Source organism: Hetaerina americana, unplaced genomic scaffold (genome assembly GCF_022747635.1).
Source record: "Hetaerina americana unplaced genomic scaffold, ioHetAmer1.1.p SCAF_9, whole genome shotgun sequence".
NCBI classification, from domain to species: domain Eukaryota; kingdom Metazoa; phylum Arthropoda; class Insecta; order Odonata; family Calopterygidae; genus Hetaerina; species Hetaerina americana.
This window is the reverse complement of record NW_027287538.1, coordinates 64,090,786-64,117,008: the sequence shown is the minus strand read 5'-3', so window position 1 is coordinate 64,117,008 and position 26,223 is coordinate 64,090,786. Positions and strand designations below refer to the sequence as shown.

Sequence of the window (26,223 nt, the reverse complement as noted above, 5' to 3'; positions counted from 1 at the left end):
ATTAAGCACCTGAAATTTTATAACTTTCTGTTGAAAAGTAGGACTAACCTGATAGCCAGGAGGTGGCGGTGGTTGACCTGGACCATAGCCTCCATAACCTCCATATGCACCATATGGCTGTGGTCCTGGAGGTGGGTAAGCTCCAGCTCCATACATTGGAGGGGGGCCATACCCTGGCACAGGCCCTTGAGGCATATAGGGCATCCCTGGCTGGGAAGGGTATGAAGCAGCCCCGGGAGCGGCACTCGGCATCATTCCAGGGGTTGGCATGGGTGGCACCGGAGCATAACCGGGAACTCCATTGTTAGCAACCGGAGGAGGTGCAAAGCCACCCTCAAAGGAGACAAGGCTCAATGTGACATCTCCGTCAATGGTCACATGGGTCACTCGACTAAATGGTATGCGATGGATGTACTCCGTAAAGTGTTGGCCATTCATAGCAATCTGAGGTGGTCACAGGTCAAACCAAAATAGAAAATTACCCTGGCATCCAATATAATACCTATAAAGGTCCTATACATAAAATGTTCAGCACCTTTTCGTACATATTTATCAGCATTCGCTTATGATAAATGAACCTCAAGGTCAGAGTTCACAAGAGTAACATTGATAGTGTCAGGCAAGGAGGTGAATTAGAGAACTGACTCTCCATTCTCAGGATGCCACTGCGTAGGTTGTTTTTTTGGACAACAGTTACGCCCATGTTCCAACGAGAGTCTTCAGGTCGAAGTGCCAGGACATTGTTTTGGCCCCGTTTATGTATGCCTCTCATTTCCCTCCTACCTCTGTGATTGGTCAGCGGTTTGCCACCAAATTCTTTTCCAAGCACCTGCTAGGCGGTAGCCATCTTCTCCATGGAAGTTATCTTTTCCCTTGAATATCTCGATCAATTCTCTAATCAGCCTTGGATAATATCTTCTCTCTTTAGATATTATTTTAGCCTCGTAAAATTTAATGTCATGGCCAGGCCCACTCCAAGTGTGCTCAGCAATGGCTGATAAACTGAACTGTTTGTTCCTTGTAGTCCTTTCGTGCTCTTTCAGGTGTGTTTTTACTGATCGGCATGTCTCGCCTATGTATGACCTTTTGCATGAGCACAGCACCTGGTAGACTCCCTAATACAATTCCTTGGGAATTTTGTCTTTTGGCTGTAGAAGTAAATGAGATACTTTGTTGAGACAGTTGTATCTCGAGGCAACGTTGTATTTTCTCAGTACCCGAGATATCTTTTCACTAGTGCCGGCAATGTTAAGTATCGTGGCGTAGGCCTTGGCCATTTTGGCATCACTCTGTTTTTCACTGTGATGAGTGGCATTGAGGCAACACTTCTCTTCCTTGGCAGTCCTTTTCAGGACCGCGGACCTCTTGTATCTGTTTTTCTGCTAGGCTGTCATTATATGTTTCTTTTCTGCAGATAATGATTCAGGATCAGACAGTTCGCAGTTCTTTTGAAAGGAGGGACCATGAGCTAGAACGACATTATGGTAAGTTTCAACGTGTCATCACTATTCACCCATGTTCCTATCCAAGATTCAGTCGAAATCATAAAGGAACTCATGTCCTCCGGCATCCCAGAAGACTTTCCTGAAATGGTGGAATATCACCTCCTGAATGCGTACTTCCTCTGGAACGAAGGCTTCTACGAACAATGAGAAGGAGCAGCAATAGGATCACTGCTCTCACCAATTTATGCATGGAGAAAGTTGAGGAAGGTCAGCAATTGCGACGTACGTGAAGAAACCTTAACTATGGCTCAGGTACGTGGATGACACATTCGTTACCGGGCAACATGGCATACAAGAGCTGAATGATTTCCTGAGTCACTTGAACAATCAGCATCTGTTGTCCAAAAAAACAACCTACACTGTGGCATCCTGAGAATGGAGAGTCATTCATCTGAACACCCCAGAAATCTACGATCTAATATCGAATTAGAGAACTGTTTGGACTGCATGCATTGCCCAAATCAATGGCTTATAACAAACTAAAAATACGAACTGGTACAGAAAATCTGTATTCTGCACAGATGATGCCCAGCCACTCAGAGAAATTCTATAATGAATGGGGCCTTTGAGCACATAACACTAATAATAATATATTTTTGATCTCTTGGTCAAGGACATAGAACATGGTCAACAAGAGTGAAGAGAGAATGCATACAAAAAATTACTACACAGGACTTAATATTGTACAAGGATCATCAGTCTAGGCACATTTTGTCATCCGAGTATTCCACTACAATGAAGTATCATTTGAATAGTACCAACTTCTCAAGTTCAATTTAAAAAAAATAATAGTGGACAGTAACATAATATTTTTAATGCTTGTGGCCAGGTTGTTATAACTGAGGCTGAGTGATGTTATTTCTAAGGTAAAGTGAGTGGTTGAATTTTCAGGTGTACATGCTCCCTTCCACATGCCAAGTGACTATGCACAGTGTAATCAGGCAAAAACAAATATCTATTATTTTTTTACAAATAAGGAACAATGAAGGATGTACATGCACAACAGTATCATTTCAATTCCAAAAATAGTGTCCTTCTGGGGTCCTGATGGGAACATTCACCATTACTTTCACAGACCTTTTTTGCAAGAAAAAAGCTGCAATTGTAGCATATGAGCCCCCTCAGAATACAAATCCATAGGTTGAGTAAGTGGAGTAGACTAATTTCAAAGACTTCAGTGAGGTAGTTGGGGCAAGTTTAATGATCATGTATGTCCTAGTGGCAATTTTATTGATTACTTCTTCAACATGAGAATACCAACAAAGATTTTCACCAAGAGATTTAACCAAAAAACTATGGAACTGGACTGATGAACTGATTCATGAGGAGCTGCTCTATGAAGAGTAATTAAAATGGTGATGATATGAGAGGCTGGACTTTATTATGATATTGTAGAAAACATATTGAATAGTAACTTGAACTCCAGTAAACATTGTACAGGGATGAAAACAGTTTGATGACCAAAAAAGACTAATTGACATACATAAAGGAAAAAAGGGACATTTTAAACTAAAAGCAAGAAAAAAATTATGGATCAGCAAATTTGCTATTACCAAGTAACTGGCTCAATGGGATGCTCTATGGGAACCAATGGAAACAAAGAAATGGAAGCTGAAGTGGAAAAAGATGGAGAGTGATGAAAATCAATATATGAACAGGGATCAAACAAAGTAATGATCACAAAGCTGCCTTTTTCCCTGCACTTGTTCCTGCTGTAGATCCTGTCATGGGACACATTTAGAGGCATTTATTTCATTTGGATGTCTGCAGCCAATACAAAAAAAGAAGCCCTTAAAGCAGTTTACTATGGGTGAAAAAAGAAAAAAATTACCAATAACAAAATTGTATCGATAAGCGATGTTTTAACGACAATTGAAAATGATCACTACAAAGTAACATCACTAGTATGTAATATATTTCGAGCCCTGATCACAGGATACTTTTTAAAAGAAGATGGGCTAAAAAGAGAATAAGCTAGCTTAAGAGATTTCAGTTTCCCTGATCTTTCGTGAGGGTGTAAGAAGGAAAATGCTCTTTGAATGACTAGGTAAAGCGATTTCGTTAATGAATTTTCACAAAATTAAGCCTGAAAACATCGAATATTTCCTTAATGAATATCCAACTAAATGAAAATTTTTGGCGGAGGGAGTGCATGCCATTTCATTTAGTTTCCTTGTGAGGTTAGGGAAGGATCTAACATACAGTTAATTACAGCATTACTTGATCACGTCTTCGCGATCACAGTACTTCGACTTGAAAATAGACTAATTTAAGAGCAGTATTTTGCCATTCAATGCCATTTTTTTCTACATCAAATTCCCCACCTTGTCTACCAGTAGCAAAATTAATGAGAACCTACGCTGTGTATTCCGTATATCAATTAGGATTTGTTTAAAGCTGATACTAGTGACGGTTTCCCGAGACACCGAAGAAGGAAAGGGAACAAGGTATTCGAAAGTAATACGGGGAAATCTTCGCACCAACCTTAAAATGTGCTGGGTCACACAGTATAATAATTTCAAAATTTTGCCCTCTAGTCAAAGGCATGGAGCCATGATTTTCTTCCCCATTCCATGATTGATTCTGTAAACATGACCGCATTACAAAATTTTCCATGAATCGCGGGGACAGGTGCAAAGCGATGTCATCCCTTGGGTTGGTATTTGGACCACATTGTAGGTTGACAGCAAACCTAAACATTTAAGAAATTGATCAAGTAACTATGTATACTTAGAAATGGGCCAATATATATTCCTTCTTAATTATGAACCTTTGAGCGGCAGCGGATATTCCTCCTTGTATCCTGAGCATTCTACCTGGTCCGAAGCCTCCATCGATATATCCCACATAAGGAACGGGCTGAAAGGATAAAGAAACCATAACCGTTATGTATTGGCACAAGGTGCGAATACCTCAGGTCACTTGAGAGATATGCCACGGATACTTACAGGATTATATATTGGCATAGAAGTCATATTTCACCTGACTGTTCAGTAAATTTCTTGATAAATGCTGGAATCAATAATTTTCGCGTTTAATGATATTAAAAGTATCATACTTTAATTGAAGGTTAAATTTTAACAGATGACACAGTAACAGAATTCATAAGGGTAATATTGGTAATAAATACTCACAACAGACAGAAGTAAAACTCGAGCTACCAGCCTTGGACTCGTCAATCCTCAAATTCCAAATTGAGAGATGAAATCATGCGACATTTCCTCGGTATTTCGTACTTGATTCCAATTACGCTCTGCAGATGTTTTCTGCATGACGTCATTTAGATTTGACCAGCCGACCGAGCTTGACCATATCTGTTACTTTGAATTACCTTCTGCAGAATCTGCGGAAGAGGCATTAAAATGTCGATGTTAAATTGGTGAAAATGACTTCTCAATCCTTCAGATTTAATGCTGTTAAAAACCTGCCAGAGGCGTTATTTTACAAATAATTGGTGTGGGTGCAATTCGGGCTGCGGGCATAATTTATGCAAATTAATGTCTAGTCTCAAATCAAAGGTGATGAAATATTTTTTAAAAGTCAAATGGTCACTTTGATACACTTATATTCTCTGTGTACTGCTTGACGGTAAGTGTTTCGGGTTCAGCAGCAGCCGTAATAAATGCGACAAGTAAAATTACCCTAATCTGTAATTGCATTTATTTTCTCTGAATATCATTAGATTTATTCCGATAACATTTAAATTAACTCCGAGATTGAAGGAATTCAGATTTGACATTTTTATTGACATTACCGAAATTTCCTGGTACGTTTGTTAAAGAATCAAATGTTTTTATTCATAACAAGGTCACAATATTGAAACGTTCTCTTGAATATTTGCGCAATAATTTACGCATCACGTCATCGAGTTTTCGAGAGGCGTAAGCGGAAAAAAATTTATTCCGTCGGAGTGATCAGGGTATTCTGATATATTCGCAGTTGTAAGGTGAAAGATGGCGACCGTGCAGCTGTTTGTGTTGTGTCTGTTAGCGTTTAATTACGCAAATTGCTTATCGGAGGAGTATGAACAAATAGAAAATGCGGACAATGTTATGAGTAGCTTAAAGCAGTTCATCCTAGATACATTCAATGACAATAAAGAATCTGTGTATGTTTACAACCATGCTCATGTTTTGGACGCGCACAAACGGGTAAGTAGACATACGCAAATACATTTGATAGTTGTCGAATGGTGTATATAATTTGGCCTATTGTCGTCCAGTTTTAATTATCTTGTAATTTGCGTTGCTAAAAATATTCCAGGAAGGGTCCGACCGAAGCTACTTTTTACTTTTGGATATAGATGTGTCATGTAAGGAAAGTAAAGAATGTGACACTAAGCATCTGATTTGCGAGGTTATTGTCAAAGAAGACTTGACCACGGAAAATAAAGACGTTTCTGAAGACGATTCCGTTTGCGTGAAAAAGTCTCCGCCCTCTGAATCAGTTGTCAACAAGGGAGGGTTTGGGGAACAAAGTGTCAATGATGAAGTCCAGAGAGTGGCTGAGCTTGCTGTAGAGCAATTGGAAAATGAAGGAGACACAAAGAGAACAATATTTGAAGTTATGTCAGTTAAAACGGAGGTAAGAACTTCATAGCTCGTACATGATCCAGTACCTGTGATAAAATTCGAAATACTCCAGTTTCATCATTTTTCTCTCGTAATTTAGGATGATGCCGACGGGAAGAAATTGTTCTTCACATTAAAGGTTGCAAAAACCCTAGATGATGCTGTGGATATGACTGAATTTGAGACTTGCGAAATTGAAGTTTCGATGAAAGATCCACTCACTGTGGAAAATAGTACTACGTGTTTTCCTATTTCCGAAGGACAAACTGATTACTCAATGAGTGAGGAAGACATGAATGAAGAAGCTAGAAAGGCTGTCAATGAAATCAACAAATTATCATCTTCACCATTTCAGCATGTTTTGGTCAAAGTGGTGACAGCTGATAGATCTGTAAGTCATTCATTAAGTCATATTTGTCAGTGCCTCCTTCACATTTTAGTCTAGTCAAACCACCAAGTTCCCATTGCGGAAAAATTACGTTTTACCAATTCAGCAGTAATAACCTTTTGACCATTTCCATCTCAAATCAAGTAGCTACTGCAAATGTTTGTCAGTTGACCGTAATCGATGTATTTTTAAAATAAGGTGGTTATCTCTACTCGAGAAAATGATTTTCCCGAAAGGATTTTTTTCAAAGTTGTATTTTTTTAATTATAGAGGGGTTGATTGAGAAGGGTTTAAGAGTTAAAATGACTTTGTTATTCTTCACCTTTTGTTTGGTCCTAGTATATCTGGCCTTTGATGCACGCAGCTGCTGCAATTAAACGAAAAGTTGAAAAAAGTAAGATTTTCGAAGAAAAAATGTTCCCATATTCATTTTTTAGAACTGAAAATTTCGGTCGATAATCTTTACAAAGTACTTTAAAACGGATTACATCAGATAACTAGATTTTTCCTTGACGTCATAACTTATTATTTTTTCAAAATCCCGTCTCAACTTCTCATGGAACCATGTAAATAATAGTTTTCTAGATATCTATCTTGCCAAATTTGTATTGATTCATTGTCTTCAGCAAATGCCACAGGTTCAATCTGGCCATTGGTATTAATTGACCGCTAGCTAATATCGGAAGCCGATTTCCTTTTTAGTAATAAATAGAATATATTGATGTTATAATGACGTATATCCAGTAGCTGGATATTCCATAAAATAAATTCACATTTAACAGCATAATTAATGAATCCATATGGATAACTATAATATTTCTAATGAAATAAAACTAATATGAATTTAATGGAATAGGAGGCCAACTGTGAGTAGATTGCTATGAACTATTTGCACAAAAGGAAACCTAAAGCAATATCTTGTACAATGTGTTCAGTCTGTTAGAGTCACTTTGGAATTTGTATATGTCTTATTTATGTCTTTATTCAAATTTTCAAACCTTCTTAATGCCACTTTCTTTTGTTGTGTGCAATTAACCTTGATATATTTTTTGACTCTCTAAGTGTTTATTTATTTTTATTGATATCAGGAATCTGTAGTTTAGTTTCATCAAGTGTGCCACATGTCCCCGTCAGATAAACAAAACTTATTGGGAATTGAGTAGTATTGAGTTTATTGAGAACCCATGCAAGAATTAGTTCAGCTTTCTAAGAAACGAAAAATTCAGAGAAATGAGTTGCAGTCTATTGAGTTGCTAGCTTAAAACAATTCAGGTCAACAAAAGGTTTATTAAGTTGCTAATATTATTCTAAATGTTAGTTTGAAAATCATGTTCTAAGTATTTCCACTATTGTGTTTTTAACCAAACTGTGAGTACACTTGTAACTTCAGTTCCCGACATTAATTTATGTGCACATTTTTCCACACAACGTGATGAAAATCTAATTTGCAAAACATTGGTTTTATTTTTTTTTCAAATATTATCAGTTATGGTCTCATCTCTCTTTACTAGGCTAAATATCGTAACTATTTTTGTTTTTTATACTCTATAATTGTTTTATCTTAAGTGATATCATTTTTAATTTGTGCTGGATGGGTCCAGCAGTAGCTCTCACCAATACTCCTCCAGTCATCTTGAACAGTAATAAAACTCTCTTTGAGAGCATGTTTTCCACTTTAATGTATAGTAAATGCATTATTTTGCATAACAATGTGATAAATGATTCATTTCAAAGATTTGACATTGTAATAACAATCAGGTCTGCTGACAATCAGGCATATATTGTGAGTTATTTTTCTTATCAATGAAATGTATAATCATGGTGCCAATGTTAATTTAGTCATGCATTAATGCCAATCCTATGGTGATAATGTGATGATAATATTCAGTGCCTGTGTCTGCCATAAAGATGACTTGGAAGGAGGTATAATTATTCAAATGCAGTTCGTAAAAACATATATTATGCACTGCAACTAAAGTGTTTTTGGCTATATGATAACTTTTTACCAATTTAGAAAGACATGTGATATACCATGGCTGATCAGTAAATAATTACCGATTTCCCTTTGCTGATACATGAGCTTATTCAAATCACTTCCCTTGTGTAAATTGTGTGAGAATCCTATTGTATGAACTGCTGGTATGAAGATAAATGTCAAATACATCATATGCCATTTCTTAAGTGGTGGTTGGTTACTCTGGTCACTGATCCGGCATAACTGATGTGTTCTCTGAAAACCAAATGTATATACTAATGCGTGGATACATTTTCATTTGATCACTTTAACACAGATATAATTAGTAATGAAGTGCTCAAAGACTTCAACTTTGTATGTTACCTGGAGAATAAAATAAAAATATTAATATTGATGGAAATTTTGAAAAAAAATAGGACTGGAAAATTTAATATGTAGCTCTGAAAAGTCCTGGGAAAATAAGGTAATTTTTTTTGTAAGATTTAATACTCACCCCTGTTTCTGCTTGCAGCTTAGAAAAATATTTTAAATGTATTTCTTAAAATAATTATGAATTCATATTTGTTTGCAGATATTGTAAACTCTTGGTTATATTAGGTTCATACCCATAGAATTAAAAGGAAATAGTTTTCCACAGCTTCATTTGCTCACCTCATAATGATTTTGCCTAATGCAGACACGCCTAGTTGCATTATGTGCGAGATAAACTTGAAAAAGTGCTGCATCTTTTTCTCTTTGGATGACACTCATTATTTCATTCTGAAGATGATGGTGGATATATCTCCACTCCTCTGGGTTTGCACTGGGTGTGTTGGCTTTCGGTATATGTGCCAATGTGTAACAGTTTTACTGACATTTGAATCAGTCTGTATAGGTTTAAGATGAGAGACCCTGATTTTTACCAATTTTATATTAGTGATCCCATTTAGTTGCTGCCCTCTGATTGGTCAACTTTTTGGAGAGTTTGTTTCGGAATACTACCTTTTCTCTGATTGGCCTCTTATTAAAAAATCTTTTACAAAAATTGTGAATGTGGTAACTTTTTTGAAATTTTTAGAGCTTTTTCCGTAGCTTCTCTAATTAAATAAGCATCATATCGATTTTACTTGGGTATCTTTGAATAGAATGTCATACCCAGGTTCACTCAGGACATGCTCCGAGATGGCTGACAGTTGAAAATTTTTGTTCTTTGTCACACTCTGATGTTCCTTTAAGTGGACTTTCACCAATCTGCATGTCTTATCAATGTGTAATTTCCCGTTGGAGCATGGCACTTGGTAAATACCTTCATACAGATTCTATGGGATTTTTTCCTTGGTTCCAGGAAGTGTCTGCTATTTTCTACATACATTTGATGACTTAATGTTTCCTTTGGACTCAGGCAGTCTTTTCGCATGTTCCTGAGATCAATGGGATGTTACCTTTGGCTTTGGACTTGCTTTATTGTATTTTTGGATTCCTGTCTGCTTTTGGATCGTATCTTCCCTTCACTTCTCTTCCCTGTCGGTCCTTGTCAGGACCATCTCACTTTTATTGTAAGCTCTCATTTCTCATCCATAACTTCAGTATAACATTATAAGAAAGGGTTGTAACAATTATCACTGGCATTCATATTTTGCTGTGCATTGGGACATTGGGTGAACAAACATCCATTTTATGCATCTCATCCAGGACTCAGTGCATCCATCATGATTAGGCTTTTCTATTATGAAATTTAGACAATTATGTATGCATTGGACAAGTTAGAGATGAAGGTAGAGATTACCTTGTACTAAGCCCTGCAACTTGTGAAAATCAAGCTTAAGAGTAGTGGAACAAATTCCTGACTGTGAAAGGCTGTGGTTTTCCAAAGGTTTATCCCTGAAAAATAATGCAGATGGGGTAAAGCTTAGGGGTTCCGGAGTCACCCAGACTTCAACTAACTCCTATTGGCCAAGAACTGAATGCGTTACCTACTAGGCCATCTCATAACAGAGGCAATAATAGATTGCAAAATAAAAATTAATATACTATTGGATTACACCATGGGCAATTCAGATAATGCCTAAGTGCTGTGCCTATGCAGCTTCAATGCCTGCACCTGAATAAAATAGAACTAAATAATTTTGTTCCTAATTTTAGGTGACTCCAGGATCTCAAGGATCCATTACTACCATCCAGTTTCAAGTGGCACCGAGTCTGTGCCTGAAGAATGGTGGGGGCGAGAGGGAAAGCCCCGCGGTCAGGAGCTGCCCTCCTGCTGTTTCATTTGAGTCTCAGCAAGCGCCTCTCCAGTGCACTCTCACTGCATGGGAGCGTCCATGGCATCCAACCACTCCAACCTTATATTCTGGCCCTGTCTGTGATTCTGGCAAGGTAATTAGGATATAGGCTTTTGCTGTTCATTGTTAGTAATGTAATAATTATTGTAAAATAGTGATTGAAGCTAATAATCCAATTTTGAAATCATGAAGGACTTCAAAATACATGTATGCAATCATTCCATGGAATGATGGAAATGGATCATGAAGTGGAAAATGGGACAGTTGTATAATATCTCTCTTCTGAAATTCCATCAAGTACTGGTATTTGGTTTTGTAAAAATGATTTAATCTCCGCTTATGACCAAAAGTGCATTATTTAATGAAATTTGTTGTCTCAGGCGTAACTTTATGGAATTTGCATAATATATTGAAATGGAATGAAATAATTAACTTTGTAATTCCACCCACTTTGTTAAAAAACACGACCCAGGTTTCGACGTTGAATGTCATCATCAGATGACGTTCAACGTCGAAACCTGGGTCGTGTTTTTAAAAAATAAAGTGTGTGGAATTATAAAGTTAATTATTTCATTTCAATATTTCAATGCATTCTTTAATATTTGGATCTGATGTTTATAATTTTGAACAAAAATTTAATATACTGAAAAATTAACTGGAAGAAACCAGCCTCAGGAGACGGCAGGGTACATCCTTGCCTGACAAACTAGAAATCGTGGATTTGATTCCCGAATACGTGGATTTTCTTTCATCTAGGGCTTGGATGTTTGTGGCTGTTTTTATTGCTTGTATATAGTCTTATGTAAAAGACCAAAAATCTGGCTGTATTTGAATTGGTATTTAACAAAAAAAGAGTTTTGTGAAAATTACAATTACTTCACTGGAGAGAGAATAAAATTAATATTGAATTTTGCCTTAAAGACATAAGAGTTGCTGCGACTTTCATTCCCAAATTGTGGCAAACACAATGGTCAAAGTTTTTAGCTTTGTTCTTTAATGGCACTTCACAATGAATATTGTATTCTAATTTTACAGAAACCTGTTTCTGAAGAGGAAACTCCAATGAAATCAGTGTCAGATTTGGCCGAGGAGCAAGATACAAATATCAATGAACCAAAGTCAGAAAAGGAGAAGGCCTATTGTACTGGTTGCCCAACTGATATAGATTCTGAATCAGAAAGTGTCCGTGTATTGGCCCAAGAAGTTCTTACCTCTATGGAGACTGCTTTTGCTCACCGGCTGATTAGGGTTGTTAAAGCACAGAAACAGGTATGTATGCTCTCTGTAAATGCTCATATTTCAATAGTAATTTGGGTGAAACTTAATTACTAATGGGTTAAAATCAACATTTAATTGCCTTGGATTCTGATCCAGGTTCTCAACTTTTGAGTGACAATTCCTGATTCATTTGAAATATCACTTAATATCAATCAATAAAATTACAGCATGCAAAGGTACAACTGTATGATAAACCATTTCACAAAATTATTCATAATTTGGCACAATATCATTTAGCTGCACATTTTTGTCATTTTCAGACATGAATGCATATAAAATAAGTAGTTGACATACTAATCTTCTGAGCGGAATAAAAATATACAATAATGCCATATTTTCAATATTTATTTCAGTCACGGGGAAAAATTGCTATTTAGGATCTCCATTTACAAATATCAAATAAAATTATTAAATTCTACTTTAACAGAGTTCACATTTTCATGAAGAAAACAGAGTAGCTTGATTTGATTAGGATTGCAAGGTGTACAAGTATGAAATGTGGTTAAAAAAAAATTCGGAAGAATGATAAAAAAAGTTTTATTCGAAGTATGCTCGATTGCTAGTTTCACATTTTTCCCATCTTTTGGGCAATTTGGGGATACCACACCAGTAAAAATCTTTCCCCTTGGCCGCAAACCATACATTGAGCCATTTTTTCACATCTTCGTATGAAGCAAAGCATTGCTCAGCAAGTGTGTGACCAGTTGATGCAAACAAGTGGTGATCGGAAGTTGCCAAGTCTGGTGATTAAACTGCATGGGGTGGATCTACCCAGCTGAGTGCTTCCACTATTTCAAGAACCAGTTTTGCCATATGTGATAGAGCATTGCCATGAATAAAATTGACCATGTGTTACCTCTTTTGGTATTCTGGTCTTTTTTCAAGCAGCGAACTGTTCAAATTGAACAATTGTCGTTGGTAGTGTTCAGTTTTAACTGTTTCACTAGTTTTTAACAGCTCGTAATTGACCATTCCCTTCTGGTCCCACCAAACCCAAAGCATTGTCTTTCTGTCAAAGCCATTTGCTTTTGCAGTTGATGTGGATGGTTGTGCCTGGGTCTACCCATGATTTTTTGCGCTTGGGATTCCCAAAATCCAATTTCCACCCCAAGTGATGAAAGGATGCAAAAATGACTTCCTTTTTGTTGTGCGAGTAAAATTTCACGTGTTTATGCACCTCTCCATCTGGATTTTTGAGCATATATTTTGACATTTATTATTTCCACATTCATTTTTGGGAACCTACAACCTTAAATAGTGGCAGTTTAAATAATATGTAGACTTTTTTATTAAGTTAGTGTGTTGCAAAATCCTTGAGTTATTTTTAGTCATAGCTATTCCTTTTATTCCAGGTTATTAATGGAATCAAATACATTATGACTCTTGAGGTAGTTAGGACAGCATGCCCCCCAGAGGCTGCTAGAGTAGACTTAAATGGCTGTCCAGTAATTGATGGTGAAGAAAATGGAGGTGTCCGAACTTGTCACATTGAGGTGGTGGAGAGACCATGGGCTGACAGTGCTCGGGAGGTCATTGTTAATGACTGCTCTGGAGAGTCAGCTGCCACACGACAAAGTGATGTAAAACTGATGGCATCACCAGATTCCACTGTAGCCACTCCTGAGGAAGATTCAGATTTGAATGAAGTTGTTCAAGCATTTGATGAAATGTTTGCTGATGATCCAGGGCAAGCTGAGGTGGGTAAATTGTAATTGAGTAAGTGAGGGAAATCAAAATTTGCAGGAATTAGAAATAAATTTTCATGTGGGATCCATACTAAAAGACTGTACTTTTCCACAGACTTTTATGAAAAGATCGGTGAAACGCATTGTATCTTATAATAAAAGTCTGTGGAAAAGTACAAATTCTTTTAGGTATCACTATAAATTGATGGAAATATATGGCTTATATCCACGCTAAAATTTTATGAACGGCATGACCTTGCCCATGTTAATGCATAGGTGTCTGCTTCTAATAAACATCTTTTCAACCTCTTGATGAAGGATGATATGAGTTTTAATTATTTTAAAAATTTCAGAGAAATGCAAACTTATGTTTGATTATTAGAAGTCTGTTAGTGAGGTACAAAATTAAATACAATTTTATTGTTCTTCCTTAAGGTCCATCTTTACAGTGATTCTGTTGAACCTCTGGAGGAAAGCAATGAGTTCCCTGGCATTACCTATTTGAACCGAGAAAGGAGAAGTATGTTATTTCAAATTATTTGATTTTTCTTCATAATTGTGAATTTCAATTACTTTAAATTCCCATCATCTTAAATAACATTGATTTGCATCTGAACTAATTAACAGTCTGGTGCATCAAGCAGTCAGCTCTAGCTTGGATACTTTCCCTAAAAACATTATGATTTTTTTCTTGTGCTTTTGCAAGCACCATTATGGAAATATGATGGACCAATTAATTTTTAATTCTTAAAATTACTATTGTAAATCTCATTCATTTTACAGGTAATGGACGCCGTGCATCCCTAGGTGGTAAAAAGAATGTATTAGAAGAGGAGAAAGAGAAAGTTTTGAAATTGGCCAAATTTGCCTTGGAGAGGATGGATGATCTGGATGAAGATTTAGACAAAAGAATACTTGAGAATGTGGAGAGTGCTGAGAAACAGGTATTCAATTTACTATGCTTTTTCATTGAAATTGGTTTAAATGAAAGTATTAAAAAAGTAATAAGGCCCAAGGAGGGAGATTACCCACTCACCTCCCCAATTCCCAAGTCCACAACTGCCCCATTTTGTTGTGTTAGGTCAAAAACTCCTATGGCCAAGATTAAAGAAAAAATAATTTCCATAAAATCTGTCATAAAAAACAGCATGGATCATGTTGTATTTTAATAAGAGTAAAATCATATCTTCAAGAATCCAAAAATATTAAGAGCATTTTTTAGGGAGGTTTAATACTAGTGATTTGGCAAATATTACTGAATGAAAAACTACACAACTGTTTAAAGAAGTATCTATTTCTCCATCATCTAGCTAATATTAGCCCATCATTTTTGCAATATCACCTTAGGAGGAGAACTTACATGTGTACATTTCAGAAATAATATAGGTGTGTATATTTATGAATGTTAGATGGATATTTTAATCCTTGTCATCTATTCTCGCCAACCTAATGGACAGTTTCCAGATGCCTCACTGATACTAATGTAAGTGATGTCATGTGTCACATGGGTGGGTATGTCAGATTTATTTTAGATTCAGATTACATCAATGTTTATTCTTACAGTGAATACCTATGTCTCTGAAGTAATTATTTATTAAAGTTGTTTTAATAAAACTATTCCATGTGTATTAATCAGCCAGGCCCACTGTTTGTTGATGTCATTATTTTGCAATCCATTGTGGTTTATGCTGTAATACCATAATTTTAATAATAGTTGCCTTTGTTCTTCTAATTATAAATAGTATCATCATCATACTATAACGTTAATTTTTGTGGCTATATATTGTTCAGTTTTTGATTAATGAGACCTAACTCATACTTATTCAAGGGGAAATACTTACGGATGATTTGAATTATATTATAATGTTATTACTTACAAGAAGGAGGTTGCATGCAATTTATAATGGTGGTACACATACATACAGCATCACAACTATTTCAATGAAAGTGTTGGGAAAAATTGACTTTTTCTTTTTATTCTTCTTTTGATTTTCATTCTTATTCTCTTTAGACTGTGAATGGTATGTTGTATCACTTGAAGCTGAGAGTCAGCACGTTGAAATGTGGTGAAGACGCCAGCCAGACCACATGTTCTAGTGGTGAATATCAGAAGAAACATTATTTGTGCAAGGTACAAGTTCACATACCACCAAAAGCTGGGGAATCAATGCGCTTAGTGCAGTCAGAATGTACACTTGCAAAGGAGCCCAGCCGTCAGCACCGAAACCGTAGACATGTACCGGGTGGTCTAGTCCCTGCCGATGCTGATAGCCCTTATATTCAGAATGTGACAGCATTTGCATTTAATCACATCGATGGTGTTTCCTCTGGAGAGTACAAGAAAAAGGTTGTGGAAATTTTGGAAGTCCATAAACAGGTAATTAGTAAGTTAATCCACACTTTGGACATTTTTGGGTATGGCTAAATTGAAAGATTTTTTCTGACAGTTCATACTCTGTGGCTATTTAAGCATTATTTTTATGGTATTACATACTTGTTCTGTGAAGTTAGTCCAATCCCAACAATTTGACCAAACTCTCGGCTGAAATAATTTTGCAACTCAATGCTTTCACAGATTGATTACTGCTAGGGTGATAAAAAAAATTGAAACATATTTCCGTGAAGCTATTAAATCTTTTTTGTTTTCCATAATTGGTTTGTTTTTTAGGAAAATATTGAAAAAAAACCTCAATCATAGGTATTGGAAGAGAAAATACTTTGTTCTTCCACAGATATTTTATTATGCACGACCTAGGTTTCAACTTTCAGGTGAAGAACAGAGGAGAGAGAGAGCTATACGAGGGGGACTCGAAAATAACAGGAATGTTGTTATAGATTCTTTAGTTCTCAATATATTTACATTAAATTTTGTTCACCTTCAAAGTATTCCCCATTGACCACAATGCACTTCTCCAAACGATGCTTCCGTTGTTTGAAACATTTCTGAAATTCATTAATTGGGATATCCTTTAGGCCTTGTAGCGATTTTTGTTTTACCTCCTCCACAGTGTCAAAACACTTTCCTTTCATGTCCCTTTTGAGTCTGGGGAACAAAAACAAGTCACAGGGAGCTAAATCTGGTGAGTAGGAGGGGTTGACAATTGATGTCATGCCGTTTTTTATCAAAATTGCATCCCAGAGAGGGCGGTATGAGCCGGCACGTTGTCATGATGGAAGAACCAGTCGCCTGTGTGCCAAAGATGACACACAGACTCCATGACACTCGAGACATCTCACAGAGTTGATCAATGGTTCTACAACAGTCTTCACAAATGAGGGCATTTATTTTGTGGACATTTCCATCAGTTCTTGATGTTGAAGGGCAGCCTGAACGGGGTTGGTCTTCAATTGACATTTCACCATTTTTAAAACATGTAAACCGCTCATAGACTCTGGTTTTGCTAGGGGCAACTTCCCCATAAGCAGCCTTGGGCATTACAATAGTTTCCGCAGCCGATTCCTCCAACAGGAAACAAAATTTCACTGCAGTGCATTGCTCTTGATGATCTGCCCTCACATTTTTTGCCAAAATGAAAAAAGTCGTTTCACTGAAACAGCTCTCATGGACTGACTGATCCAGTCACAGCAACGGTGCTGTGCATATTGATGCCGGTGGTGTGAGCCTGACATACGACCGGCTGAACAAAGGCTTCCCCCACTCTACCTGTAGCTCCCCACCACAGCCCAATTTCTGTTACTTTTGGGTCCACCCTCGTACATACTAGACAGAGAAGAGGAGGGAGGAGGTGCTGGTAAATTGGGAGAAGGAGAAGGGAAACTGGTGTGTGTGTGTGTATGGGGGGAAGGGGAGAGGGTAGTTTGGTTTGGTGGTTGGTGGGGAGAGGTTTTCCTCCCCCTGGGGCTTGGGTGTATGTAATTGCCTTTGATGTAATGTAAAAAGGTTAGGTGGAAGAAGGAACTATAACGTTTCAATCTCGCCCAGATAAAAGTTGTTAAATTAATAACTAATCTATGTTTACCATCAAAATAGCTCGATTAAAATGGAGTGAATGCAATAATTGATGATAAATAATTTAAAATACTTACTGTCCTACTTACATCAAGAGGTGTGGAAATAGAAGAGGTGTGAATTTTAGAACTGCTGATTTATGTAATGAGCATATTAAACTTAAGATTTTTTGTGCATTCATAAGGCAGAGAAACGGTGTTTTATGAAGTAGCAGTAATTTTGACTAAATAAGTTTTTTCAATGGTGAATGGAATGAATGATTGGATGAAGGAAATGAAGAAAAAAATTAATTCTAGCAAGGATAATTTCATAATTTGATCAAACATAATTTTATGAAAGGCAAATTTCCTCAGGAGACTAAAGAGAAATAATGATAGACATTGTGGTGAAACTGTACCTTTGATTAGAATATTTTTAAGGTGGTATGAAATTTTTTGGAAAGTCTGTATGTGTACAAGTGAAGCTAAGCTTTCTGTATGCACTGTAGGAGTTTTGAGTGAATGGTTACATAATATTTTACATTAACATTTGGACTTGAGAAAAGTATCCACAAGATGGGATCTGAGATTTATTGCAGTTGACCAACAGTAAAATAGTGTGGCATGTTATTAGATAGTTTTGCAGTTATTTTAGCAAAATATATGTACTCCAGGTATCTTTTCATTGCCATGGAAAAACATTGATACACCACTACAAACCTGGAACCAAGAAATGGGTTGCCTGTAGGGATTGTGTACCAAAGAAGGTTGAAGAAAGAAAAGGGATGCAGTTCCTTTTCTTGGGAAGGTTATGGCCGCTGGTTTTTGTTATTTGTAATGAATATTCTTATGAGAAATAATTATTTTGGGAAAGATTCAAACTATTATATGTGCATACTATGTGTGCATTGTTATTAGACCTGTCTGAAAACTTAGTTGCAAGAAAATTGTCCAAGATTGGTTTACAGAAGACTCCGTCTCCATGCAAAAATGCATCTGCTAACTTGCAGCAGTTGTGGCCTCGAAGTTGATGGGTTGCAATTCTTACTCATATGAACTCAATGTGAAAAAATATCTGGGGGAAAGGAAATTTTATTGAAACAAATACCTATTTTGCTGAGTTGCAGCAATCAGGTTGTTTTTATTGGATCCACAAATTTGAGCAATGTTGGATGAAGTGTATTAACCTAAATGAGGCTATGTTGACAAATAATAATGGTTAATCCTGAAAAATAGTTTTTCATGGTTGCATGGACTTTTCAAACCTCCCTCTGCTATGGTTCTTCTTAGTTAAGAGTTAGGGATTTGATTGTTCATTCAATTTCTATAATGAAATGCTTACTTTACTTATTTTGTTTTAAAGGTTGTGAGTGGTCTAATGATACACCTCAAATTGAAGATAGGTGACACATCATGCAGGAAAGACAGTGAAACTCAAGGTGATTGTCCTCTTCAGGATGATGTGGTAAGCTATTGTGCAAGGTGTTGAACTCCTTTCTTTGATCATTATGTTTAAAGCTCTCAGTCCTTCAATGCTTAAATAATTAGTCAAATTTTGTATCACTTTTTTTTGCAAAAATTTATTGATGATTTGAAATTCTTGTTGCATAAGTGGTTTTAATGACAGAATAATACATAAAACTCTGGTCCGTTCTAATCAGTTTTTAGTTCATCTCTGTCCTGCCATTGTGCATCTTTACATGTTATCCCTTCTTTCAATCTTGTAGTTTCTTTCCTCCAAGATAAATATTAGATTATTATGTTAGGCTTCTCATGTTCAGGCATCATGATGAAACAATGATTAGGAACATTTTAATTACAGTGGAGAGTGTGATTCTGTACTTACTGATTTTACATGCATTTTGTGCAGCACCAGTCAGATCTACATACTCATATGTAAAGACAAATGTCCTAACTGACTGACTCATAAGTGCTCCTGTACCTGTAAACTTAAATTATATATTCCATCCATGATGTAAGCATGCACTAAGATGGGATTCTTTTGGAAATTCAACCAGGGCTTGAGCCTAGAACTGTGTATATTTTTAAAAGTAATATAACTTTGATTTCTCCCAAGATGACTGACTGCATTAGTTGATTTTGTTTGGTCTTCCTGCTATCATGGTGTTCGGAAACTCAGGATAATTCTTAGTAGTGTCCAGCAGTTCCTGTGCTGGAGAAAAGTCATGGGTGTATAGGTACGAACCAACAAAATTACTCTTTCAGTGATCTTGAGAGAAATTGAAAAGCGATGAACAGAAATGACAGCAACTCACTTGGTGGCCAAATGGCTCACTAAAAGGCAGAGAAAAAATGAAGCATATGCATAAAAACTGTCTCCTTCCCCTGTTCTCGGTGGTGCCACCCTAGCACCACTACTGTGTACTGGGAAATTCAGGGTCGAATAGTTTTTTGAAAGGCCTTGTATAATGGTTGGTTAGAATCATACAATCATCAGTTGAAGGAAGCACTCACCCAAAAATCATTGGTGACACCAATATAATCTACTTTTTTCTGCTCAAATTTCACCTTGTTTGCCATATCAATGTAAGGGGCTAGATACATATAGTTTATAGCCACATGTTTTCATGAGACCATAGTTTAGCAAGGCTTTAAATTTTTTTTTAACTCATGATTTCTGACCAAGGTCAAAGGTTGACAATGTTTACCTATCATCTTGGGAATCAAATATTCACATATTTTCCAATCTTAAATCTCCAACCTAAAAATCCTGTTTCCCATCTAAGTGTTGTCCAAGGCTTGGTTGGTTAGATTTTCTGCATCTTTGAGGTGGCAGTTTAAATATTGGTGCTTTAGATAGAGGAGACCATGGAGTTATCAAGTATAATTTTAGAACTTATAGGCTCTGGTGAGCTTGTGCAGGAACTACTGGGGGATAACTGTGTGGTGTCAATATAATGTGGAAAATTCAATGCAGCTTCCCAAGCACGGGGACCAGGTTGTGAAACATCAACATGAGGAACAGGATCACCAACCTTATGTTATGATTCTTCACTTCACATCTCCTCATTTATCATTTTTTACCAAAGTTATCCCCCTTCTAGTCACTTAGTGGAAATCCAATTTTACCTCTGAAATATTTACCTGGAGGAATGTCATTATGTTGCATAGTATGGAAGGCTGCCCCTTCTAAAGAGACTAATTTGGTGGTTTCCAATTGTATTCCACGTCACGGTGCTACAGTTGATTCCATGACCATTCCCTTGTTCACAGCTGAAATAATTGATGCCAGGATATTCTTGTTGACCTGGTGAAATTGCTCCCCTCACCATTGGTGCTACAGGTTGTGGCAGCCATTTTATTTTTAATTTATTTTGAAAAAGAATCATAGTTTAAAAAAAAAAGTATTTTTTTCCCTCCAAAGAATTTGAAACAGATACCTTCAGTTTCATAATCACTGCCCCTATATGATTTTCATTTATGTTTTTGTTTAAAGATTTTTATTTTTCCATTTTAATTGTTTCCTCAGTAATGCACTTTTTGTGGTAATTCCTTGAATAGTAAAATAAGAGTGAATATAATAGTGAATTCAAGTGTCAGGATTGGTGTACAGTTTAATCACTTTTACTTCCACAAATGTATTGTTATTTTTTCAACAGAATCCACAGATTTGCTATGTTTCAGTATGGGACCAAAGATGGCTTGCCAAGCGAAGCGTCACGAACTTTACTTGTGAAGAAAATTCTGCCAGAAGGAAAAGGGTGAGTGATTTTAAAATCTTGAAGCCGTTTAATTAATCCTTTTATGCTTTTCAAGTTGCAATTAAAAATGTCTTTAAAAGTCATTTGTCAGTGTATGTTGAATCAACTTAGTGAATAAGGCAAAAGAGTGTCTTGCTCTGTGAAGAGATTAAATTTTCAATAGATATCAAATGGAAGCAACATCTTGTGCTTCATTTTTAATTATTAATATTAAGTTAAGTGAATGGGAAAAATAAACAAATGATGAGGCTGTAACTATCACCCTGCAGGAAAACTTGTTGGTGATAAAATGTATTCACACCACCTGATTTCATATTTCCTATGTTGCATGTTTAACAAAATATTGCATGATTTCATTCAAGAAGTCAAAGAAATTTAGTGGCATTCATGAAAAGAGCCTTTGCTTCATCAAATCTTGCAGGCAAAATCTCCAACTTAGGCTGAAACAATGCCAATCTGAGGCTAGAGAAAGTTGATTAATATTTTTCCCTGATTTGATATTTATATTGGTCTCTCTTTTCTTTAATATTTTTCCCTGATTTGATATTTATATTGGTCTCTCTTTTCTTTCTTCTTTAGAATGTGCTTCTTCTGTAGTAAATTTTTCATTCATTTGGTGCAAAATAAAATTAATAATTTTTATTTGTCAAAGGATTGTTCTTGAACAGCAATATAGGACACATCATATACATATAGGCATTCAGAAAATGCACTTAAGCAGGGAAAAAACACATTTTAATCATATTGACATGTACAGAGGCCATATTTTACATAGGTTATATTTTGCTCGTAACGTCATATTTTTTTATTTTTAATAATTTTAGGCAAGAGGTATTAATTTCTTTCTCAGTTGTGAATGTTTTTGTCTTTTAAGTCAATTTATGTTATATCTTTATATTTCTAAGGTAATTTATTGTACCGGGTAAGTCCCTGTGACTTTGGTTCCAGGCTTTTGCAGTTTTGGTGTGATTGTATATGAAATGAAGGTTTAACTGGGTTCTGGTATGGTTATTGTGGTTGTGAGAATTTGGATGGAAATCTGAAATGTTATTTCATATGTGTTATGTGGGTAGTTTAACAAGAGTTCTTTGTAAGCAATAGAAAAACAAATAATTTTGGGTATTTTTGTACTGTTTTACATAATTTGGTCAATATGGTGGATATTGTAGTAATTCCAACTTTAATTTCATAACTTTTGCCATTAAAACTGTTGATTGATAAACAAGCATTGATGAATATTGATCAAATTTTACCATAACATGTAATCTTATCAGTAGATAATGTAATTTCATCCATTTAGTAAGTCTCCTACGGTCTGGATTAATTTTAATACCACAGGTATTTTTCTTGGGGTTCGTGATTAGAAATGCATTTTTGGGTAACCAATTACAGTCAAAACTCTTTAGAATGAATCTCCATTGATAAAACATGCTTCATAGGATGTCAAAAATTAGTCCCAATTTTACCCCCATAATTTTAAATTCATTTTCTTTCTCTGCTGAAGAACCAATCAATGAATATTTCTGTTGAACAAAATGGCTTCTGGATGCATAAACAGTTTCTGACCTCTCTTGTAAATCACAGTTGTAAACATCATTCTGATTTTCAGTTTCTTTGATCTGAGCTACAATCATTTGGAAACCTCTTCCAATGGTAACTAGCTACCACTCAACTAGAAATATTCGAACATATTAATTACTTATAATAATTGACTAAAATTTATTGCCTTAAGCTGTTGTATTTGTTTTACTGAAATAATTTCAAAATATTCAGTCAAGTTGTATTCTAATATATGAAATCTACAGTATAAGAATAAATAGGCAAGGGTAAAGTCTTGTCAATTTTTGTTTACTTTGTCATGATTGTGATAGAGTTTTTAAGAAGATTTTTTAGTTATTGTAAACAGGACAAATGGGATTAAGGTGTGTAGAGGAAATTTTTTTACCGGCTATATTCTTAGTAAAGATGAAGTTATTGACATTTTATATTTATATGACATACCCAGTCATGAATAGGAATATGTAGTCAATTGCTCATTTTTATCAATAAGCTTTCTTGAGCTCCTAGATTGTATTATAATTTGGAAGAGTTTGAAGAGATATAATTTGAAACATTGATTGTTTACATTAAGGTCATGTATTTGTGTTGTATGTAATAAATAATGGATTTTTTTAATACATCACCATTGCGTAGATACTCTTTTCACTCTATTTGAAGTATCTATCTGCTTAGTCTTGTCCGTGTTCTTGAAGCAAAGGCCAGTCGTTGATGTTGACCGATTGTTAATTTGTGCACTAGATCAACCAGCTCACACCTGATTCCCGATTTTCAATTATTTTACTTTTCATTTCTATGCCATGCACAAATTATTATTAAAATTAGCGCAAAAAATCGCTAATAATATGTTTGAACACAAGTTTGGAAAAATGTGTGATCACTAGCGATGCTATGATGCTAGAGACAAACTGCAGTAGCCGGTGCGCAATGTATCTGGAAAATACCCTCTCCTCATCACCTTTTATGCAAGAAGTCATTCGTTAAGCGAGTTGTCTTCAGGGCCAATATTTTTGCTCATTATTAGAATTACTCGATGTTGTAGGTGCTTTTTAAGCGAGGTTCCATTGTAATTTAATAGGATGACATTTCTCTTGTTGTTTTGAGTGTAAGGATATTAATAGAGTAAAGACATGAAGAGGTTTCATTCTATGTCCGATCATTAACCTGGACTCAAAGAGTTTATTAGACTGAGTTTTGACTGTATGATTTTAATTAAGTGTGGCAACAGTAATAAACTGTTGACTGTTAACATTTAGGCTGGCAATAACCATTAGTCATTATTTTTAATTAAATTTTGTAACTGGTTAGTTTTACTAAACCAAGTTTAGTTGTCACTCTTCTCAGGTTTTGTTAAAGTTACGGGTGCTACTGATGAGTGCAAATTAGTAAAAATCTGGGCATAGTGAAAAGGTTACAAATTCGAAACCTGTTGAAAAAATCCTGCACTAACTTTAAGTAAGACAATGAAGAATGTTCAGGTGACTAAAATTGTATTTCAATCAGTTAAATTCAAAATAGGAATATCTCTTGCTAACCAGGTGTCTACTTATTTGGTTTTTTATTTTAAATGCCGAATCTCTAACCTCTGATTTCTCTGTTTCAATTTCATGCTTCTCATAAAAGGATGTGGAGTATATGAATGAAGGTCAGCATCGCCAAATGTTTTCTGATTTCCTCATCAAGTTCAACAAGAAATATGATACTGAGGAAGAGCACCAGCATCGTTTCCGCATTTTCCGTGCTAACATGAAAAAAGTGCAGGTACTTCAGGAAACTGAGCAAGGGACAGCTACATATGGAATGACACAGTTTTCTGACCTTTCTGGTATGCTTTTGTGTTTTAATTTTGTATTACAGTCAAGTTAAACGTTATGTTTGAAATACCACATGACTTAATAAAGATGAAAGTTCAGTAACCTGAGTTTGTCATAGGTATATAGGTATACGCTTATGATAGTGATTTGGATCCAATTACAATTAATCCCAGATTTCTATGGATCTAAGTTGCACATATCAACAGAATGACTGCAGAACAATATACCAATTTTGTTATTGCATTAGATGTACATGGGGGAAAGGAGATTTTTAGTTGAAAATAAAAAAATGGAGTTTTTAGCACTTAGTCACCGTATAATAAAGTTAAATCAATGATGTGCAAATTCCAAGAAACTGCGGGAGATGCCACAACAGTGACTATGAACAGAGTCATCCGCTAATATGCATTTCAATGCAACAATTTCAGAGTGTAAAAATCATTTGCCTTGACCAGGATTCAAACCAAGATCCCTCAATGTCCAGCCAAGTGTTTTAGCCAGTGAAGCTATGGAGCCTCGATAGCTTAACTGGCTAAAGCGCTCGGCCAGACATCGAGGAATCCTGGTTAAGGCAAATGATTTTTACACTCTGAAATTGTTGCATTGAAATGATGTGCATTTCAACTCATATAGTCATTTTCAAGTACAAGACATATAAACTAAGAGGTGTACAGAAGATGTAGGCAAAACGTGGGGGAGGGTGGGGAGAGAAGATGGGGAAGAGGGAAGGAGAGTGGAGGTTGACTGAAGGGAGAGAAAGTTGGATGTACCACTTCAGCAGGGGGTTGATATTTTATATGAGATGGGCAAAAAAAAAGCAAAGGGAAGGAATGTGTTAGCAATGAGTGAGGGATGGGAAGGGGAGGATGATAAAATGAAATTTCAGTGTTGTAGTTTTCTGCCTAAACATAATGATATGTCTACTATTGTGCATATTTATTTTTGGTTCAAAATTAAAGAGCAAACATGCTAAATCAATACCAATGATAAAATAATGTCTTTAAAGCTGAAAATTCAAACTTATAATGTAGTTTATGTGTTCCATTTTGTTATACTCAATTTCATGTGTTTTAGTTCATGGGAGAATTATTCTCTGAAGTCTCATGTCATTCATGCACCATCTTCAATGAGTAATTCTTGAAATATGGTGGTTCTCAGTTAAGGGTTCATGATTTTGTTTTGAAGGCATGTGGTTTATCTCTCACCTTTGAAACAATGAAGTGTTCAATATTCCCCAATTGTAAGTAGAATTTTGTTCACTAAACCATTATCATTGGCACCAAACATTTCTTTGAAGTATTTCTCCATAAACATTAGTTTTGCAGTATCTGCATACACGAGGGGTTAAAATTGGTTCAACTGGTGGTAAAATTGGGTGCGTTTACAGGTAAACCTCGCAAGTCTGATATCAGCGCCATTAGATGAGTGTCAACATAATATTTTGCAGTTGCATTAAGTGGGAGTAAATTTTTGATCTTAAGTTAAAAAATATTAGTATAATTTTTGTAAGACATGGATC

General features: G+C 35.8%; 2 protein-coding genes across 3 annotated transcripts in view; one reads left to right on the top strand and one right to left on the bottom strand.

Moving 5' to 3' along the window:
- The window catches only part of LOC139699110 (spidroin-2-like), a 32,079-nt gene extending 27,243 nt beyond the window's left edge, over positions 1–4,836 (bottom strand). Inside the window, exons 1-5 of the mRNA XM_071598136.1 lie at positions 4,640–4,836; positions 4,454–4,517; positions 4,276–4,364; positions 3,990–4,197; positions 49–444 (exon numbers count right to left, since the gene is read on the bottom strand). Coding sequence (XP_071454237.1) covers positions 49–444; positions 3,990–4,197; positions 4,276–4,364; positions 4,454–4,480 — 720 coding nt within the window. The 5' untranslated portion in view covers positions 4,481–4,517; positions 4,640–4,836. The remainder of the gene's footprint in view (positions 1–48; positions 445–3,989; positions 4,198–4,275; positions 4,365–4,453; positions 4,518–4,639) is intronic.
- A 170-nt stretch (positions 4,837–5,006) lies between these two features.
- LOC139699109 (uncharacterized) overlaps positions 5,007–26,223 on the top strand; it is a 31,952-nt gene continuing 10,735 nt past the window's right edge. Inside the window, exons 1-13 of one of the 2 annotated variants that reach the window (XM_071598134.1) lie at positions 5,007–5,023; positions 5,445–5,656; positions 5,769–6,089; positions 6,177–6,467; positions 10,561–10,794; positions 11,736–11,969; positions 13,331–13,675; positions 14,099–14,183; positions 14,447–14,607; positions 15,675–16,040; positions 18,975–19,076; positions 21,232–21,333; positions 24,514–24,715. In XM_071598134.1, coding sequence (XP_071454235.1) covers positions 5,459–5,656; positions 5,769–6,089; positions 6,177–6,467; positions 10,561–10,794; positions 11,736–11,969; positions 13,331–13,675; positions 14,099–14,183; positions 14,447–14,607; positions 15,675–16,040; positions 18,975–19,076; positions 21,232–21,333; positions 24,514–24,715 — 2,641 coding nt within the window. In that variant the 5' untranslated portion in view covers positions 5,007–5,023; positions 5,445–5,458. Of the gene's footprint in view, positions 5,024–5,407; positions 5,657–5,768; positions 6,090–6,176; positions 6,468–10,560; positions 10,795–11,735; positions 11,970–13,330; positions 13,676–14,098; positions 14,184–14,446; positions 14,608–15,674; positions 16,041–18,974; positions 19,077–21,231; positions 21,334–24,513; positions 24,716–26,223 lie in introns of those variants that run through there. The other variant, XM_071598135.1, reaches the window with a different exon arrangement.